At 42.1% G+C, this 21,457-nt stretch overlaps 2 protein-coding genes across 2 annotated transcripts in view; one reads left to right on the forward strand and one right to left on the reverse strand.

Annotated features, from left to right (window-relative positions):
* The first annotated feature begins 1,022 nt into the window (after positions 1–1,022).
* The window catches only part of map1lc3a (microtubule-associated protein 1 light chain 3 alpha), a 23,835-nt gene continuing 3,400 nt past the window's right edge, over positions 1,023–21,457 (forward strand). Inside the window, exons 1-3 of the mRNA XM_023995793.2 lie at positions 1,023–1,329; positions 9,398–9,453; positions 10,163–10,269. Of these exons, the coding sequence (XP_023851561.1) occupies positions 1,290–1,329; positions 9,398–9,453; positions 10,163–10,269 (203 nt within the window). The 5' untranslated portion in view covers positions 1,023–1,289. The remainder of the gene's footprint in view (positions 1,330–9,397; positions 9,454–10,162; positions 10,270–21,457) is intronic.
* On the reverse strand, positions 3,671–5,686 carry LOC139028351 (zinc finger protein 862-like). The gene is made up of 3 exons (XM_070445497.1): positions 4,382–5,686; positions 4,155–4,293; positions 3,671–4,049 (listed from the first exon to the last, which is right to left on the reverse strand). The coding sequence occupies exons 1-3, from the start codon at positions 4,408–4,410 to the stop codon at positions 3,837–3,839; spliced, it is 381 nt and encodes a 126-aa protein (XP_070301598.1). The 5' UTR covers positions 4,411–5,686; the 3' UTR covers positions 3,671–3,836.

A 21,457-nucleotide genomic window follows, 5' to 3' on the forward strand; every position in this document is an offset into this window, starting at 1 on the left:
GTCAATGTAAAAAAAAAAAAAAACATTTGAGCCTGTGACGCGACTTCCGCTTTTGGATGTCAAAAGGGGCTTGTTCGACATTGAAGCCGACAGTCAATAGGCAGGTTTCAAACTTTCTTTATTGCAGAAAATTATGACGGAAACTGTGTTTTTCTAATAAATTATGATTGACAAATCATTTTGAAGTTACCCCACGTAACGTGCCCCACGTAAGTGATTGTCACCGCATAACTATAAAGCTCTACTCCACATTGAATTCTAAATGCCTACTGCTTGCAAAATAAAAAAAATCAACTTTAAAAACGATGTTTCATTGCAGGACAAGGATTGTCCTGACTTTCAAGAACGCCTGGATTGCTTCGCCTTGCTTTTCTGGTTGGCTGGCAAGTTTCCCCATCCAATTAGTTCAGCTCTCCAGGAGTGCAAGTTTCTCCATGGCACGGACCGTTGCGATACGTTGGTACATGAGAATTATTAGAATGTGGCAAATATGACTAAATTATTGCATTCTATACATGCTGGCTTTCGCGGGCTACCTGAGACATGAAACAGATAGGTGGGAGGACATACATGCTGTCGCCAATGTCGCTAAATGGGTAATGTAAACACTTCAACCAATACATTTTTATTCAACACTAGGTTTTTGCAAAAAATTCAGTTTTTTTTAGGTGTGACATCATTACGTCCAGCTGTTTTGATCAACACAAGATTGTTAAATGGAAATGCACCATAGCAGGCAATTGTCACATCTGCAGTATTTTCTATGCAAACTTTCCAAATGTCGGGCAAGTTAATGACTGCGGTCAGCCTTGAATTTGACCGGTTCAATGAATGGGGTAGTAGTTCTCCCCTGCCGACAGTGGAGGCCACTGCCGACTGACTGATCTACAAATCACCTTGCATCATAAATAAATAAATATGATAAACAACTACTCATTATTACTTGTAGATCAGTCAAGTTACCATTTACCCACAATGCACCATGGGGTTGGTAACTAGTGACAACCCTTGAACACTGACAACGTGACACTCCATTTGAACTCCTCCTCCACATTTACTAGATCGGGAGAACAGTGCAGAAGATAGCCTCCTCCATCTCTCGTCAGGACTAAAAAGGAAAGGCTTGCTACGTTTGCTAGTTTATTCCAAACCAACGCTGTTTTTGTAGCTACAGTGARCACGGACTTGACAGACAAGCAAGGGACAGCATTTGTTGAGAATTCCATAAACAACTTGAGATATTTACTGGTATATTATCTAATTTATAAGCCACAGCGTAATCTACAGTGATGCCATCCGATAGACCGTTCAAACAAAGAAGGTCATTCGGTAAGTAACGTCAGCTGTTAACAGTTGCTAACCACAGATCTTTGAGCTAACCTTAACTAGTTAGGCATATTCTTTACTGGACAGGCAATATTGTATTGTTGAAAACAGCTCAACAGTGTTCTCAGTATTCGTCATTATGAATGTAAGTGTAATGGTAGCTAATGGTAGCCAACGCCAGAGAGGCCTTAACTTTGATACTGACGTTAGCATACTTAAGCTAGCTAGGCTAGTTGATCAGCTAACAACGTCAATAATAAAGGCATCCGCATACTTCCCGAAACAGTATGGTTGAATTCGTACATATATTGTGACGTATTTGTACTTCGGTGAATGTTTTTTCGGCTGTTCGACCGCACATTTTTTTAGGAGGCAAGCCATAGTTTAGAGCCGAARTCTTCGCCCCTTCGTCAGTGATTGGTCAACAGTAGGGCATCTTCAATAAAGTATTTGTTGTCATTCAAGGAGAGACAACTCGTTTTCATGCAATTATTTTCATTGAAAAATACTGCAAACAAAATTAGATGTAAAATTGTGCGACTAAGATCTCTTCGGCAAAAACGTCAAAATTAATGAGATTTTTTGGGGGAGTTAGATTCATTCTGACTTTTGAGGAAGTGTAAACTGACTACGGCGTCTAAAAATGGATAAAAGGTACTATTGCCTTCAATTCAAGGCGGCGTACAATTCCGGGCGTTCCTTTCCCCTTGAGTATCCTGTTGGTTACAGCCCCCTAGCACAGTGTCCTTTACTCCAGCATGCTGAATACCTGCTGCTGTTAACATAACTGCGGAAAAACAATGCCCGACAGGCGGGGTTGAAATACACCGTCTACCATTGTGTTGGCTAGCTACCTATCCCACCTGCTGTGTACCACCAGAGTCCTAGCAGTGTCCTTCGCTCCCGCCTGCCGAACAACTGCCCTCGCCATCATTAACATAACTGCTGGAAAGTAGTGCTCTAGCCAGCTACAGTCAAAGACAACTCTGTCCTGCCTTTTATTGCCGCCGCCTCCTCTTCTTCTGTGGGGTTTATCAACGGTTGGCAGCATCCAACGTTATGATGCTCATCACTGTATCCTGTGTCAAAAGGTTTGCTGGACTTCGCTAAAGATCCGTAGATTTCTACATTACTCCCTTTTTGTTTACAAGGCCCTACTTCATAAACTTCCGCTTGAGTTTCCTAGTCCCCATAGAGCTAAGTAAATCTGCTTTTGGTTTTAATGCACCGTATTGCTGGAACAAAATTCAAAATACATTTAATCTTGATGTTCTGGAGCTGTTCAGGAATTTAATGTGGGGATTTAGGATGTGTACTGTTACTTCATGCGTTGTATGCGTGTGTTTACTGTGACTGTGATGTTGTATGCRTGTGCTTACTGTGACTGTCACCCTGATATTGGCTACTAGGTAGCTACTTCCCACACCTTTGCCGGACAGTTGCGAAGGCCAATGTGTCCCGGTGTTGCTGTTCATGCCCTCCCCATTGAGTAGTAGTCTGTATGTAGGCTATGTATAAAGGTGACATCTAGATGGTTATCAATATWAATTATTTATTGTGTAGGCTGCTATCCTGTTTGAAATAAAATTGTGTGAGAGAAAAAAAATGGCCACGTTAGCTACCGCCAGTGACACGACTGTGATACCCAGTAGGAAGCACTTATCGACTTGTAGTCCAGTCAGACTTGTAGTCCAGTCAGACACACACAACTTTCTTGAGTGGCAATAAATCTGCCCAATTAGCTGATTGGCTTTCCGTACACCCACTCCTTCCGACTCCCATACTCCGTCGCCATATTGGGCTGCAGCTACCCATACTTGAGTTCCACTGCATTTTTTCATTGTTCCCCTCTAATCGGGGACTGATTTAGACCTGGGACACCAGGTGGGTACAATTAATTAGAACAGAAAACCTATCAGGTAGAACAGAGAACCTATCAAGCTGCGGACCTCGTAGGGTGAATACCCCTGGTGTGGGCTATGATTTTGAAAGTGGTTACATTTGCCAAGCCCCATCCTTGAGCTTTATTACCAAGCAGTGGGATTAAAGTTGGGCTGAAACTCCGGATTGTGCATGGGTGCCATAAAAGATTGCATGATATGTTTATTTGTGTCAGGCCATTCTAAATTATTACCCTGTGCAGTGCAACACATAATTGATAGAGCAATCACATGTCCTCAATGTCTACACATGCATTTGCACTGCTGATGTAGGCTAATTTGGGTTTGACTACTGCAGGGCTCTACGCTAACGTTTTTTCCCAAGGAGTACATGCGCTCCTAAATGAAAAAATGTAGGAGCATACAAAGAAATTTAGGAGCACAGTGAAAAATGTAACACAGTTTATTAACAAACAATTTATTAMATACATATTTATACTGTGTGTGTGTACTAAGGGACACACATCTGTGGAACAGCACATACCACCAAAATCACACACTGACCCATGCCTACTAGACGCAAAGGATATCAGTGGTCCAGCTGCTTTTGTATGTTGGCCGTCTGGCCCGCTAAGAGGTCAGCCAGCTGTCCACGGCAGGAGTGGGATCGATCTCCTCGACAGAAGACCCCTCCTGGCTGATCCTCATCAGGTCTTCGGTGGTGGAGACCCCAAGGCAGCTTCTTGTCAAATTCTTAATCTGGTTGTGCGCATAGAAGCCTCGCTCACACTGGGTGGCTGAAATGGGCAGCACCAGCATAAGCTGCACCAACTCCACCATGTTCTAGGGAAAATATGATATCTTTCAATTTCATTTAAACTCTTACCATTAATTTATCAAAACCAACCATAGGATACCATACATAACCACTCAGGACTGTTAGCCTACCATGTAMTCGTGCCTGTAGSGGTCCTTTGTCAACATGGTCTCCCACAGGCCACTGTAGGACTTGTCCTTGAAATTGTGTCTGACCAGGATTTTCAGCCCCTGCCACTCATCCTGGATTGCAGCCATGTTGCACCCTGATCTGCAGGATTAAACAGAGCAAGTGAGTTTGCAAATATGCAAACTCAACATTGTCTTCAATGGCAGTGCAGTGTCAAATAAATTCTTACCTCTCTAGAGGCTCCTTGAAATGCCTCATCAGGTATGCCACACCATCATCGCCAAAGGTGAGAAGGCTGGCCTGGTCATGTGTCAKGGTTTAGCACTCTGAAAGACTCCACTGGGGTCTGGACACCCTCATCCTTCAGCAAACCACCAAACCTGGCTTTGAGATCATCCACGCCGATGTTGATGGCCGCCTCCATGTGTTGCTTCAGCTGGGGATTGGTGAGGTCCGTAAAGCCTTTCAGATTCCCCTTTAGTGTTATTCCATTTTAACAGAAATAACAAACACACACACACACCACCACACAATGAATTGTCTGGCCATTTGTCTGTCTCCCATTTAAACATTTTTTTTTTTAAGTAAAGACTTCTCCACTGCATTTCCCTCCTTATCCTCAAATTGTTCTACTGGGCAACGAATACATTGATTCTCACACTGAGAATCTGTCTTAATCATTGATTTTAATCATACATTTCTCTTACATTTTAACAAGCTCTCATCCTAACACACCTGGAATCTCTTCTCATCACCCTGCTGCTGAGCAAGCATGGTCTGGATCTTCTCCAGCATGCCTCCTGCCTTTGCCCTAAGCTTTAGTGCTTCCAGTCTGGTCACTGTCTTCCTCAACTCTGTGGCTTGGGGGAGGATCAGGTCATTCCTTTGCATGGTGAGGATAGCTCCTCGARCATGTCTGAAAGAAAATGGCAGAATACACGAGTGCATTCTCCATTTCCCGCTTTATCTGTTAAGTAGTCAGTAAATAAACGGTCACCTGTCAATTACTTGATTCTGAAAGTTCATTTGAGTCTTGAACCTATTTTTTTTTTTWAACTAGTGTGGTATTACATTTCCTGTGTAAAACTGACCTTCTTTGCACGCCCTTGAACTTCCGCTGTTGTTAATGCTACTGCCAGGTGCTCCATGTGCTGCAGAACAAGGTCCTTGTCTTGTCCATGCCGTAGGAACACTTTGAGGGCTCTGTGGACATGGGAGATCCAGCGAGTTCCCTTGACGCTAGACAGTGTGCAAATAGCCACACCGAGCTCTTGCCCGAGAACATAGAGCTCTCGTTTGGATTTTCCGCTGAAGTGATACACCTTCATATCAGATTCAGAAGATCGTACACGACCGACACATTTGGCTCTTTCTTCTGAATGGTCAGTATTGCCAGCTCTAGTCTGTGGAAGTCAGAACAGAATCTTCCAAACAATTCACTGTCTCCTTCCCCCCTGTCTCTTGTGCCAACAGAAAACAAGAATTCTGTGGTATTTACCATTCCAGCACTTAGCACAGACACACACAGTATTGTTTAACATTCTCTGCTAGCAAATAAAACTAAATTAACAACTTACCAATGGCATGAGAGTGCTCAAGGGTCTGTTGTCCGACCAGGAGGTTGACTGGCTTCCCATCCTCCAACAAGCGTACGTAGACAATCTCGCATTTGGTGTTGGATATACCAGTATATCCGTCTGTTAGAACGGCAGGATACCTCGCGGCTTTCAGCTTCGCTGACAGGCTCTCTCTTATTATGTCAGCAATTTGACCGATCATCTCCGCATCATCTACGACATCATTGTCGTATGTGGGGTTAATGTCAACTCCGTTTTTGTGGTGGAGTCTAAGCGGCCCAAATTTGACRAAAGGTTCTTCTTCTTTCGCAATGAAGCATGCGATGTTTATCTTTATTTTCAGCTGCATCCTCTTCTCAGACAGCAGCACTTGCCTCCTCAAGGCTGCTGACACCGTGCCTGATGGTTTCTCCTGTCTCAACAGGTACAGATCTCTGCACTGGATATGCCGCCGCGAGATGTTATGTTTCGCTACGCTATCTCTTTTCAGATGCGAGTTTCCTGACACGAAGGACAAGTTGCCCGCTTGTTTCTGCCCTCTACAATATTTKCAGAACATGATGTTGTTTTTGAACTCTAGCCATGGGAACATTTTGAGCCAATTTTTATTGAATCTAATGTAAACTCATCCCATTCCGTACAAATGTGCGTAACCGCGACATTCAAACGAGGCTACAAAGAAAACTAATGGGACTGTAGCGACTGTGTTGACTTCAAAATCGGGGGTGTGAACTAGGTTTCTATTCAAGCGTTGATCGACATGGTAATGGCTCTATAGTATTGGAGAAAAGTTGACAACTGACCCTCCGTTACATCTTGACGTGTAAAGTCGTAACGTACAGCACGCATAAAGCAACTATTTCTGTCTTACAATCTCTCTCCACCAGATGTAGCACTTCTCTCATCGTTTAAAAACAAGAAATGGACAGTGGCGGGGGTAAGGGGGGATACCTAGTAATTTTTTTCGTCATTGCATGCGATCATCATTCTCAAAGCCTCTGTTTACTTCTAAGATCACTTTAGCACCGCCCTAAAAACCCGATTCAAATTCGACACAAACCTTCAAATAGGTATGTAATGACACATTATATAAACTCTTTATAGTGTTTTATTTACATTTTAGAGGCGATAAGGTGATAAGTTGGACAGATCCAGTGAAAAAAGCAATTTTCCCACACGACATCTGTCCTTCTCACTATCACGCATTAGTTTCGCTTCCCTACCCGCCATTTTTAAAAAGACCCGACGGGGTCATTGCCTGCTTGAGTTATGCAGAAACGGGCAGTGTTTAGGTCGTGTAATTGATTTTGTTGGAAAGGGGAGAAATTGTGCTTTACAATGGTATTGATATTACAGTTGATCTGGAAGTATTACGTTTTTAGGGCGCTAAAATAAGGGCAATTGTACGGACCAAGGCGATGTACGAGTTTACGTGAGTTCACGTTATATGTTCTCCCTCCACCGGCTAGTGACCACGGGGGTCACGATAGCTTCGCTAACGTTGTTCTCAGCATCCCTAACGTTAGCCGCCATGTCAACGTTAGCCTCCTCAGGTAAACCTTGTGAAGAGACTTCATTAGTTGCTAATCCCCCTCGCCGGATTCCTCTTTCTCCTCGTCTCTTTTTCGCTTAAAATTGAATGGGCTTCATTTTTAGCGATGTCTACATGTTAATTATAGCCTATACTGGTACTATTTTCCAGTTCACCTTTCTCTGACTGGACTGCGTCATCACAGAAAACTCTACTGTGGTTGGCGCATGCCGCTTGTGGAATGTGGGACTTGTAGTTTTTAAACAATTAGCAGCGGGGGAAAAATAGATTACAGTAGGTTGTAATCTTTAATTGCACACTGTGCTCGTAAAATAATTTTTCCAGTTCCCACATCTATTTTTAGGGGCAAATGCGAGTGAAATACTCACACTGTAGAGCCCTGGACTACTGTGGAAAACCATTGGCATTACTGAAACCAGTATGCCTATTTTGAGAACTCTTTGACTGTTTAAGTCATAGCCTATGATTTTCTATGTTGATCATGTTTGCAGTTGCACACCCCATATCAAGGAGACACACTTTGGACTAGATCAGGAGTCTCCAACCTTTTTCTAGCATGAGAGCTACTTAAAAAAAAAAAATACATGTCCCGAGCTACTCAGTTTTTAAATAGCTTTTAAATAGGCAAATTCTTCTCTACCCTGCAACTCGTCCTTGGTGTACAATATATGTCAATATTCCTGATGAAATAATGGTTACTAAACAGTATTTGGCATGGCAAAGTTTTCTTCGTTTTATTTTTCCTGGTTTAGGTTTTTACTCTCAATAGAACAATTAGTCATAGAGAAACAACAAATGTATTTTCTGAGCCCATGTCGATGCTGAAATCAGAAGACAGTAAATTATTTAGGTCTGGGGRAAAAACGAATACATTTGGACATTCAAACACCTTTTTATTGCGCATCAAGCAAGGGGGGTATGTGTTGGTCTAGCGATGCTTCTGTTAGGCCTACTGCTGCAGCACGTCATGATATTTAGCCAACTCCATGACAGTAGCTAAAGCAAGGGGCTATAGCAGGACACAAGTAGCCTACAAATGCATGCTGCGCCGGGCATTCCCTGAGCTCCTAAAATGCCCGCTCCATTTTCGCTCGAGGCGGCCAACCCTCCAGCCTTTGGGAAACGCACTCTATGCTCCAGTCAAATTGGGGATGCTCCGCTCACATACTCTGATCATGATATAGTTATTTCAGGTAGGCCAGTTAACATTTAATTGAGAAGGTTATTGGGGAAAGTATTTGTCTACCCACAAGACGGTTATTATTAGCATTGCTAACTGGCTACATGGAATAATAAACAAATGCGCGCAAACAGACCGGGGCAATATTGATGGAAATTAATTGGCAGATAGGTACTGTTACATTTGGCTTTTTAAGCCAATAGTGGCTAACCATGGGCGGGATAATGTCAATGTGGCTTTGATTGGATAGTAGCCGGGAGCTACTCATAGGTGGGCTGCGAGGTACTTGTAGCTCACAATCTACCTTTTGGAGAGCCTGTAGGCTATTCTGTTTTATCTTCCAACTGATCAGAAAGACCTTTTCATTGATTGTCTCTGATCTATATCAGTTGACGTTTCTTCCTGTCCTAGACTATGGTGACATCATTTAGATGAATGCTGCTGCCACTTTTTTGAGGCCGTTAAAGGCAGTTTTCCATAGTGCACTTAGTTTTATCACGGTTGACAGGTTTTGCGCTCATCACTGCTTGCTCTATTGGAAAGTATGTTGGCCCTCATTTTGATGTTGCCTAGGTTAAAACATTGCATTTTATTCATTTATAAAACCCTATTGGAAAAACTSTCGCATTACCTGACATCTTCACTTACCCATAGAAGTACGAGTTACCATACCCGATCACAGGGATGTTTAACTCTGGAAATTCCGTCTGTTACTACAGACCTAGGAAAAACAGCCGTTAGGTGCTATGCACCCCATGTATGGACACATTGGTGCCTCTCGGGTGGTTCAAAATGTTGATCATAGACCACCTTCCTGTGGAATTTGAGTGTCTATAATTCTGTATTTTATATTCATATATTGTAAAATTGTAAAATACGGTGCTCCATTGAGAAAGAGACCTTGACCTGTAAATATGTACAAATTCTTATCTGCAGCTGATCGTTGCAAAGAAGTGCATCAAATCCGTGACCAGCACCCCAACAAAATCCCAGTAAGTTACGCTGACACTGCCCTCTATAGAACAGAATACACAATTATTGGTGCCCTTGATGATGATCAAAAATAAATAATACAAATACTGAGGTATATTGTATGCTTAAAATTTTTTTTATACTAATACAATTTATCAGAGAAAGAATTTGTTTGACACGTAATACMTATAAAAAAAATGCCACACCTTTTTGCCAACTGCAGTTGTCTGACCTTATAACGGAACTAAAATGATTTATGAGATTGGAGAACACATTGGGAGGGATCTTAGACCATTCCTCCATACAGAATTTGTATTTTATTTGCTCATCTTTATCAAGGGTGCCAATAATTGTGGCTCTGACTACATTTATTTTCCCTGCTCACCACACACAATGAAGAGCAACATTACACTGAATTCGGTTGTCTGGCTATTGTTCCTGAAGGCTCTCTTCATATATCAGTAAACTGATTACAGTAAGAGCCTTGATGTAGTTCACATGATACTCAGACATGCCAACTGCAGTTGTCTGAGTGGAGAATTGTAAAGAAGTGGAAGGCTATAGYCAGGAAGCACACTGAATGTTATCTTTTTCGATTTAGTATATGAAATATTCATCCAACATATCTTATTTAGGGCCTTAATATATGTGATGTAATGTATTAATTGGTGTTATGGTGATGGAATTACATCTTATAACTGTTTATCATTGCTTGGTGCTCCCCTACAGGTAATCATTGAGCGTTATAAGGGAGAGAAGCAGCTGCCTGTGTTGGACAAGACAAAGTTTCTTGTCCCTGACCATGTCAACATGAGCGAGTTAGTGAAGATAATCAGGTAAGAGTCATATAACCATGAGTCATGACTTAATGAGGTTTGGATTTGATGACATGGTGGTAGTCCATGGGCAACAGAGACATGGACACTCTACCCCACACTTTGAACCTGAATGTCCATTTAATGGTGAGATCATTTACAAAACACCTTAAACACTTTGCCTTTCTCTCCCATAATGTAAAGCAGTGTACTGACTGTTCAGTTAGTGTGTTCTTTAGTCAACGCATTCTCTCAAAGTCTGGAAGGGAACTGTGTACGTGCCTGTATCCCCAGTCTCATGTTGACCAGATTGTTTACTTGTCTGGAGTGTGTCACCCAGAGAGCGTGGCGAGCCGCAGTGTGCCAATAATTGGTGCACACACTGACCCCGACTTCCTCGGGACTTCTGCTGGGAACACTCTAGCACCGAAATACACCCTGTTATCATTGGGAGAGACTCTCTTCCTGTTTTGTGCTTGTCTCTTCATATTACAGCCATGTCAGTGACACGTGGGGGGAGGGGGAGTAGACCTTAACTGTTTCAGCACTGCTCTGTGTGTCATTGACTATTGCAGGAAACTACTTAACTAAACCTATGCCATGTTGTGTAGTATCAATAGTAACAAATTATGTTACAATAATGTTATAGTTTCCATGTTGAGTTGTTTAGTAGTCTCTCTAGACAGACTGGTTGCCTGTGCACAAAAGTAAAAAAAAAATTCAAACGATTGTTTTTCAATTTCCTGCAATCTACACTGTTTCTTTAGTGAGTGTTCRTCTTTATGAACAGAACATATATATTTTTCTTAGGTTCTGCCACAATAAATTATATTGAACTGGAGTACTTGAATGAAAAAATATATATACACTACCGTTCAAAAGTTTGGTGTCACTTAGAAATGTCCTTGTTTTTGAAAGAAAATCACTTTTTTTTAATCCATTTAAAATATCAAATTAATCAGAAATACAGTGTAGACATTGTTAATGTTGTGAATGACTATTGTAGCTGGAAACGGCTGAWAAAAAAAAAAAGAAGGAATATCTACATAGGCGTACAGAGGCCTATTATCAGCAACCATCACTCCTGTGTTCCAATGGCACGTTGCGTTAGGCTAATTGATCATTATAAAACCCTTTTGTTAGCACAGCTGAAAACTATTGTGCTGATTTTATAGAAGCAATAAAACTGGCCTTTAGACTAGTTGAGTATCTGGAGCATCAGCATTTGTGGGTTCGATTACAGGCTCAAAATGGCTAGAAACAGAACTTTCTTCTGAAACTCGTCAGTCTATTCTTGTTCTGAGAAATGAAGGCTATTCCATGCGAGAGATTGCCAAGAAACTGAAGATCTCGTACAACGCTGTGTACTACTCCCYTCACAGAACAGTGCAAACTGGCACTAGCCAGAATAGAAAGAGTGGGAGGCCCCGGTGCACAACTGAGCAAGAGAACAAGCACATTGGTGTGTCTAGTTTGAGAAACAGTCAACTGGCAGCTTCATTAAATGGTACCCACAAAACACCAGTCTCAATGTCAACAGTGAAGAGGCAACTCTGGGATGCTGGTCTTCTGGTGTTTTGCGGGTACTGTGTGTAGATCTGGGGCTCCCGAGTGGCCTAAGGCACTGCATCTCAGTGCTAGAGATGTTACTACAGACCCTGGTTCGATTCCAGGCTGTATCTCAACCGGCCGTGATTGGGAGTCCCATAGGGCAGCGCACAATAGGTCCACCGTCGTCTGGGTTAGGGTTTGGCCAGGGTAGGCCGTCATTGTAAATTTGACTTGCCTAGTTAAATAAAGGTAAAAATAGATTGAGGGGGAAAAACCGTATCAATTTCAGAATAAGGCTGTAATGTAACAAAATGTGGAATAAGTCAATGGGTCTGATAACTTTCCGAATGCATTTGACACTCACTGGACAATTTATTAGGACACTATCTAGTACCGGATCAGACCCCCCTTTGCATCCAGAACAGCCTGAATTCTTCAGGGCATGGATTCTACAAGGTGTTGGAAATGTTCCACAGCGATGTTGGTCMATGCTGACGCTATGGCATCACTGCAGATTGGATGGTGGTACATTCATGCTCATATAATAGCTCGCTCATATAATGCTCATATAATAGCTCATTCATCTCATCCCAAAGATGCTCTATTGGGTTTGGTCAGCAACAATGTTCAGATACACTGTGGCGTTCAATTGGTATCAAGGGACCTAAAACATTTGCATTTTTAGCTGATAGGAGGTGAACCCGGTGTGGTCGTCTGTTGCAATAGCTCATCCCTGATAAGGATTGATGAGTTGTGCGTTCCGAGATGCTGTTCGGGGAAACCACTTGTACTGCGCTTTTTGTTGTCTGTTTGTGGCCCGCTTGTTAGCTTGCACGATTCTTGCTATTCTCCTTCAACATCTCATCAATGAGCTGTTCTCGCCCACAGCCCTACTGCTGACTGGATGTGTTTTTAGACAATGTTGTGCTTGAAAAGCCCAGGATGGCGACCAGTTTCTGAGATACTGGAACCGGCATGCCTGGCACAGACGATCATACCACGCTCAAAGGTCACTCATTTTGCCCATTCAAATATTCAATCTAACAGTAACTGGATGTCTGTCTGCCTGCTTTATTTAGCAAGCCACGTGACTCACTGTCTGTAGGAGCAATCCATTTTCATGAAAGGGATGATTTCAGTCAATAAAAAAACAAGTGCCATTTAAGATTGATTTATTGAAACCGTAATATTATATCGTGGCACACAATCTTCAAGTAACCTCAGCAGTGGAGCATGCTTGTAGAAGCCTATGGCTGTGCAATGGCATGGCCTTTTGTTAATTTAGCAAACAAGATATTCTTATTTCCAGAGCCCTTATTTTGKTTTTTTATTTAACATTTATTTAACCAGGCAAGTCAGTTAACAACAAATTCTTATTTACAATGACGGCCTAACAAAAGGCCTGCTGTGTGGAAGGGGGCTGAGATAGATGGATGAATGAATAAATAAATATTRGACAAAACACACATCACGACAGGAGAGACAACACTACATAAAGAGAACTAAGACAACATAGCAAGGCGGCAACATAACAACAACATGGTAGCAGCACAAAACATGGTACAAACATTATTGGGCACAGACAACAGCACAAAGGACAAGAAGTTAGAGACAGCAATACATCACGCGAAGCAGCCCCAACTGTCAGTAAGTGTCCATGATTGAGTCTTTTGAATGACGAGATTGAGAACTGCCCAGTTTGAGTGTTTGTTAGCTGCAGCAAACTGAAAAGACGAGCGACCCAGGGATGTGTGCTTTAGGGACCTTTAACAGAATGTGACTGGCAGAACGGGTGTTGTATGTGGAGGATGAGGGCTGCAGTAGATCTCAGATAGGGGGGAGTGAGGCCTAAGAAGATTTTATAAATAAGCATCAACCAGTGGGTCTTGAGACGGGTATACAGAGATGACCAGTTTAGAGGAGTATAGAGTGTAGTGATGTGTCCTATAAGGAGCATTGGTGGCAAACCTGATGGCTGAATGGTAAAGAACATCTAGCTGCTCGAGAGCACCCTTACCTGTCGATCTATAAATTACATCTCCGTAATCTAGCATGGGTAGGATGGTCATCTGAATCAGGGTTAGTTTGGCAGCTGGGGTGAAAGAGGAGCGATTATGATAGAGGAAACCAAGTCTAGATTTAACTTTAGCCTGCAGCTTTGATATGTGCTGAGAGAAGGACAGTGTACCATCATCCATACTCCCAAGTACTTGTATGAGGTGACTACCTCAAGCTCTAAACCCTCAGCGGTAGTACTCACACCTGAGGGGAGAGGGGCATTCTTCTTACCAAACCACATTACCTTTGTTTCGAAGGTATTCCGAACAAGGATAAGGACAGAGAAAGCTTGTTGGACACTAAGAAACCTTTGTTGTAGAGCGTTTAACACAAAATCCAGGGAGGTGCCAGCTGAGTATAAGACTATCATCTGCATATAAATGGATGAGAGAGCTTCCTACTGCCTGAGCTATGTTGTTGATGTAAATTGAGAAGAGCGTGGGGCCTAGGATAGAGCCTTGGGGTACTCCCTTGGTGACAGGCAGTGGCTGAGACAGCAGATGTTCTGACTTTATACACTGCACTCTTTAGAGAGGTAGTTAGCAAACCAGGCCAATGGCCCCTCAGACACCAATACTACTTAGCCGGCCCACAAGAATGGAATGGTCTTCCGTATCAAAAGCTTTGGTCAAGTTAATAAAAATAGCAGASATTGCTTAGAATCAAGGGCAATGGTGACATCATTGAGGACATTTTTTAAGGTTGCAGTGACACATCCATAATCTGAGCGGAAACCAGATTGCATACCAGAGAGAATACTATACACATCAAGACAGCCAGTCAATTAATTATTGACATTTTTCCCCCCAACTCTTCTGATGAACAGGGCAAAATAGAAATTGGYTTATAACAGTTAGGATCAGCTTGATCTCCCCTTTAAATAAATAAAGGATGCACAGTGGCTGCCTTCCAGGCAATGGGAACCTCCCCAGGGAGAGGGGGGAGAGGTTTGGCGATGATGGGRGCAGCAACCTTAAAGAAGGRTCTAAACCATCTGACCCAGATGCTTTTTTGGGGTCAAGTTTAAGGAGCTCCTTTAGCACCTGGGACTAAGTGACCGTCTGCACGGGGAAACTTCGTAGCGGGGAAAGGGAAAAAGAGGGAGGAGCATCAGGGCTAGTTGCAATTAGAAGGGGTGGGAGATGAGGAAATGTTGGATGGGCAAGTCAAATAGGAATCCTGACTTAATGAAATKGTGATTTAAAGAGCTCAGCCATGTGCTCCTTGTCAGTAACAACTATATAATCAACATTAAGAGACATGGGCAACTGTGAGGAGGGTTTATTCTCCAGGTCTTTAACCGTTTTCCAGAATTTCTTGGGGTTAGACACACAGAGAACTGCTCCTTAAAGTAACTCACTTTGGCCTTCCGGATAACCTGAGTGCACTTATTTCTCATTTGCCTGAACAAGAGCCACTAAGCCTGAKTWTGTGTGCGCCAAGCCTTTCGCCAAATTGAATTCTTGAGGTGGAGCACCTCTACAAGATCACGGTCGAACCAGGGGCTGAACCTGTTTTTAATTCTAATTTTCTTTACGGGGGCGTGTTTGTTAACAATACCACTTTTTACAGTTGCCAGTTCATAAAGGAAGGCTTTGATTATTTGTGAGGATAACATCAAGAAGAGTAGCCTTTTCTGGGTGTTTGGAGTCATACCTTGTGGGATTGGTAATAATCTGAGAAAGATTTAGGGAGTCCCATTGCTTTAGGAYTTGGTCAGGTGGTTTAAGCATGTCCCAGTTTAGGGCACCTAGCAGGACAATTTCAGACTTTGTAAGGGGCCGGGAGAGAGCTTAGGGCAGGTAGGGTATAGGCCGGTGCTGATGGAGGACGATAACAGCCAGCAACAGTCAACAAAGTGCTATTTCAAAAGTTCAATGCTTAAAACCAGCAAATCACCAGTCTGTCCTAAACAATTTGGAGACAACCGAGCACTGAAGGTGATCCTTGGTAAAGATTGCCACTCCACCACCTTTGGAAGACCTGTCTTGCCGAGAAAGGTTACGTCAATATTCAAACCTTTTCCTTACACTAGAGAGGTTATGTGGGACGGTAGCGTCTCACCTCGTCACCAGCCAGTGAAACTGCAGTGCGCCAATTCAAAACAAGAAATCCCATAATTAAAATTCCTCAAACATACATGTATTTACACCATTTTAAAATACACTTGTTGTAAATCCAGCCACAGTGTCCGATTTAAGCAAACAAAAAGATTATGTTAGGTGAGTGCTATTCACAGCCATTTTTCCAGCAAAAGAGAGGAGTCACAAAAAAGCAGAAATATAGATAAAATTTATCACTAACATTTGATCTTCATCAGAGAAACTCATAGGACTTCATGTTACAAATACATGTATGTTTTGTTCGGTAAAGCTCATATTTATATCCAAAAATCTGAGTTTAGACGGGACGCTACTGTCTCACTTGGCAAAAGACAGGAGAAAATGCAGAGGCCATATTAAATAAATTACTATAAAAATCAACTTCCATTAAATACACATGAAAGATACCAAATTAAAGCTACACTGGTTGTGAATCCAGCCAACATGTCAGAATTCAAATAGGCTTTTCGGCGAAAGCAAAAGATGCTATTATCTGGGATAGCACCATTGTAAACAAAGAGAGAGAAGCATATTTCAACCCTGCAGGCCGCGACACAAACGCAGAAATAAAAATAATTCATGCCTTACTTTGACGAGGGTTCTGTTGTTTGGCACTCCAATATGTCCCATAAACATCACAAATGGTCCTTTTGTTCGATTAATTCCATCGATATATATCCAAATGTCAATTTATTTGGCCGCGTTTGATCCGAAAAACACCGGTTCAACTTCGTGAAACATGATACAAATAATCTCTCAAGTTACCTGTAAACTTTGCCAAAACATTTCAAACTACTTTTGTAATACAACTTTAGGTCTTTTTTAATGTAAATAATTGATAACATTGAAGACGGGATGATCTGTGTTCAATACAGGATTAAAACAATCTGTAGCTAGCTTTCTGGTCATGCGCCTCTAACAAACAGTCACAACAAGTGACCCTGATTTCAAAATGGACGTATTTCTTCATTACACAAAGGAAAAACCCTCAACCAATTTCTAAAGACTGTTGACATCCAGTGGAAGCGGTAGGAACTGCAAGAAGGTCAATTAGAAATCTGTATTCCCAATAAACTCATTGAAAAGAGTTTAAAGATTGCTGTACACCAGCGAAACCCATCCAACTTGAAAGACCTGGAGCAGTTTTGCCTTGAAGAATGGGCAAAAATCCCAGTGGCTAGATGTACCAAGCTTATAGAGACATACCCCAAGAGACTTGCAGCTGTAATTGCTGCAAAAGGTGGCTCTACAAAGTATTGACTTCGGGGGGGGGAATAGTTATGCACGCTCAAGTTTTCAGTTTTGTCTTATTTCTTGTTTGTTTCACAATAAAAATGATTTAGCATCTTCAAAGTGGTAGTTATGTGGTGTAAATCAAATGATACAAACCCCACCCCCAAAAAATAAATGTTTAACTCCAGGTTGTAAGGCAACAAAATAGGAAAAATGCCAAGGGGGTGAATACTTTTGCAAGTCACTGTATATAATTTACAAATGTATTCATACCAATGAGTCAACACTTTATGTAGACACCTTTTGGTAGCCATTACAGCATAAAGTTTTTCTGGGAAAAGTGCTTTTCACACCTGGATTGTAAAATATTTGCCCTTTTTTTCTTTTAATGTCAGAATTCTTCAAGCTCTGTCAAATTGGGGGTTGATAATTGCTAGACAACCATTCTCAGGTCTTGCCTTAGATTTTCAAATAGATTTCAAATGAATAGAAGTCAAAATGGTAAACTGCCACATTCACTGTCTTCTTGGTAAGCAAGCGCCAGTAAAGATTTTGCCTTGTGTTTTAGGTTATTGTCCTGCTTAAAGGTGAATTAATCTCCTAGTGTCTGGTGGGAAAGACTGAACCAGGTTTTCCTGTAGGATTTTGCCTCTGCTTAGCTCAATTCTTTAAAAAAATATTTAAAAATCCTGAACTCCCCCAGTCCTTAACAATTACTGCACACTCATGACATGATTGTAATTTTCGATGCAGCCTGTCCACCCAAAATGAAAAGCAGCCACTGCTGTCGGATATCTTCGTTCTTCGGAAAACGTTAAAATAACACTATGGCACAACAGTGTGCTTTTACCGGCATGCTGGTAAGTAGCTTGCCAGCTAAAAGTCACAACACCGCTGAAAAGCGGTTAGTTACCAGTATCGTTTTGCCACGTTCTACTTGAGTTATCTTACGGTTTGTAAACAAAGCCGTATGATGCGCACATGTGATGACAGTTTTAAGGCATTACATACAGTGAACAAAAATATAAACGCAACATGTAAAGTGTTGGTCCCATGTTTCATGAGCTGAAATGCACACAAAAAGCTTATTGCAAATGTTGTGCACAAATTTGTTTACATCCCTGTTTGTGAGCATTTCTCATTTTCCAAGATAATCCATCCACCTGATAGGTATGGCATATCAAGAAGCTGATTAAACAGCATTATTACACAGGTGCACCTTGTGCTGGGAACAATAAAAGGTCATGCAACACAATGCCACAGATGTCTCAAGTTTTGAGGGAGTGTGCATTTGGCATGCTGACTGCAAGAATGTCCAGCAGAGCTTTTGCCAGAAAATGTATTGTTAATTTCTCTACCATAAGCCGCCTCAATGTAATTTTTTTTAAATTTGGCAGTACGTCCAACAGGCATCACAACTGCAGACCACGAGTAACCGCGCCAGCCCAGGACCTCCACGTCCGGCTTCTTCACCTACGGGATCGTCTGAGACCAGCCGCCCGAACAGCTGATGAAAATCTGGGTTTGCACAGGCATAAGCTATGGACAACGGACACAATTGCATTTTATCAATGGTAATTTAAATATACAGAGAGCGTGACATTCATCCGCCGCCATCACCTCATGTTTCAGCATGATAATGCACGGCCCCATGTCGCAAGGGTCTGTGCACAATTCCTGGAAGCTGAAAATGTCCCAGTTCGTCCATGGCCTGCACATGCCTGTTTGGGATGCTCTTGATCGAAGTGTATGACTGCGTGTTCCAGTTCCCGCCATTATCCAGCAACTTCGCACAGTCATTGAAGAGGAGTGGGACAACATTCCACAGGCCACAATCAACAGCCTGATCAATTCAAAGCGAGGGAGATGTGTTGCGCTGCATGAAGTGGTCACCCCAGATACTGACTGGTTTTCTGATCCACACCCCTACCTTTTTTTAAAGGGGCTTGCCAACATATTCATATCTGATTAGATTAGGGCCTAATGTATTCATTTAAAATTACTGATTTTCTATATAAAACTGTAACTCACTAAAATCATTTCAAATTGTTTCATTTTGTGTTCAGTGCATCCCCCCCCCCCCCCCCATTTCGATCTTGTCTCATCGCTGCAACTCCACAACGTGCTCGGAGAGTCACGCGTCCTCCGAAACATGAACCCCTAACCGCGCTCCTTAACACCCTCCAGCTTATCCCGGAAGCCTGCCACACCAATGTGTCGGAGGAAACACCGTGCAGCTGGCGACCAGGGTCTGCCTGCAGGCACCTAGCACGCCACAAGTATTCTCTAGGGCGCGATGAGCCAAGTAAAGCCCCCTGGCCAAACCCTCCCCTAACCCGGACGACACTGGGCCAATTGTGCGCTGTCCTATGGGACTGCCGGCCACGGCCTGTTGTGGCACAGCCCAGGAATGAACCCGGGTCTGTAGTAACGCCTCTAGCGCTGTTGTGCTGCGCCACTCAGGAGGCCCTCAGCTTTTCATTTTTAAAATTAAATTAGTAAAAATGTCAAACRCAACTCCACTTTGACATGATGGGGTACTGCATCTAGGCCAGTGACAATCTAAATTTAATCAATTTTTAATTCGGTCTGTAACAACAAATTGTGGGAWATGTCAAGGGGTGTGAATACTTTCTGAAGGCACTACAGTGGGGTCTGAAATTATGGCACCYTTGATACAGATCAGCAAAAATACWAAAATAAATACATACACTAGTTAAGTATGTTCAAAGCATAACAATTGCTCAGAGAAAGATTACGTTTAATCATTTTTTTCTTAAAGATACCAGTCAAAATTGCAATTGAAATAAATGAAAWAAGCCCTAATCTATTGATTTCACATAACTGGGAATACAGATATGCATCTGTTGGTCACAGTTACCTTTTGCCTCATGCGGCATGACATCTCATTCAGTATTTGTGTTTATTATGGATCCCCATTAGCTGATGGTGGAAACTGGAACACAGCTGGTCTCAGACAATCCCGCAAGGGTAGAAGCCTGATGTGGAGGTCCTGGGGTGGCAAGGTTACACATGGGCCGGTTGGACGTACTCCCAAATTCTCTATAACGACGTTGGTAGAGAAATTAACATTMAATTCTCTCGCAACAGCTCTGGTGGACATTCCTGCAGTCAGCATGCCAATTGCACGCTCCCTCAAAACTTGAGACATCTGTGGGATTGTGTGTGACACAGTTGCTCATATTAGTGGCATTTTATTGTCCTCAGCACAAGGTTCACCTGTGTAATGATCATGCTGTTTTAATCAGCTTCTTGGTATGCCACACCTGTCMGGTGGATGGATTATTTTTCCAAAAGAAAAATGCTCAGGGATGTAAACAAATTTGAGAAGTTTTTGGAACATTTCTGGAATCTTTTTTTWAAATTTCAGCTCATGAAACATGGGACCAACATGTTGCGTTCATATTTTTGTTCAATATAGTAAAATCAAGTTTGTTTCAATATAATTCAAACTTTTGTTTTAGCAGTGTTGTGGACTCGAGTCACAAATTTGATGACTTGAGACTCCATTTGAAAATAAAATAACTTGAGACTTGGAGCCTCAAAACTCGGGACTTGACTGACATGAGACTGATGACTTGAAATTATCTGGCCAGGTTTTGTCATGTCGTCACTCATTTTGTGGTACAGAGCCTCAATGGATTTACTCTCCACGCAGCCAGAGACCGTAGCCACAGCATCGCCCTTCCAAAGAAAAAAACATCCAACAGATTGGCTAGTGAAATGCACACTCGGCCCTCTGATTGGACCAGCAAACTGGCATTCAACACAGGTCGGGTGAGCTAGTGAACAGATTGCTGATTTTCTGTACAGCTATAGGATCAGGTGCATCACAAACGACAATGTAGGGAGAGAGGATTGCCATAATTAATAAATAAATATGCAGCTCCAAAAATGGTTTGGTGATCAAGAATATTAACTATTTACTTTGCCAACTCACCAGCAATGGGACACCAAGCAACAATTACCAGCATATGCCTACTGGTCTTTTGGTATGTCAAAATTACTTGAAATAATCATTAATAATTTATTTACTTATGAAGCTTGTATTTGGAAAGTAATTATTACTGTGGCAAAGACGCACCATAAAGGCATGTCTCTCTCCACTTGCRCTCTCCAAACTCCCGCCAGTGGAGAGTGCTTTGTTCTCTTGTTGAAATGTTTGCTGTTGATTTCACACGTGTAAATGCATATGTGGTAAATCTATATTCCATCTAATCCTACAATAATTGCTAGCGTTTCAT

Source organism: Salvelinus sp. IW2-2015, linkage group LG11, assembly GCF_002910315.2.
Source record: "Salvelinus sp. IW2-2015 linkage group LG11, ASM291031v2, whole genome shotgun sequence".
Lineage (NCBI taxonomy): Eukaryota > Metazoa > Chordata > Actinopteri > Salmoniformes > Salmonidae > Salvelinus > Salvelinus sp. IW2-2015.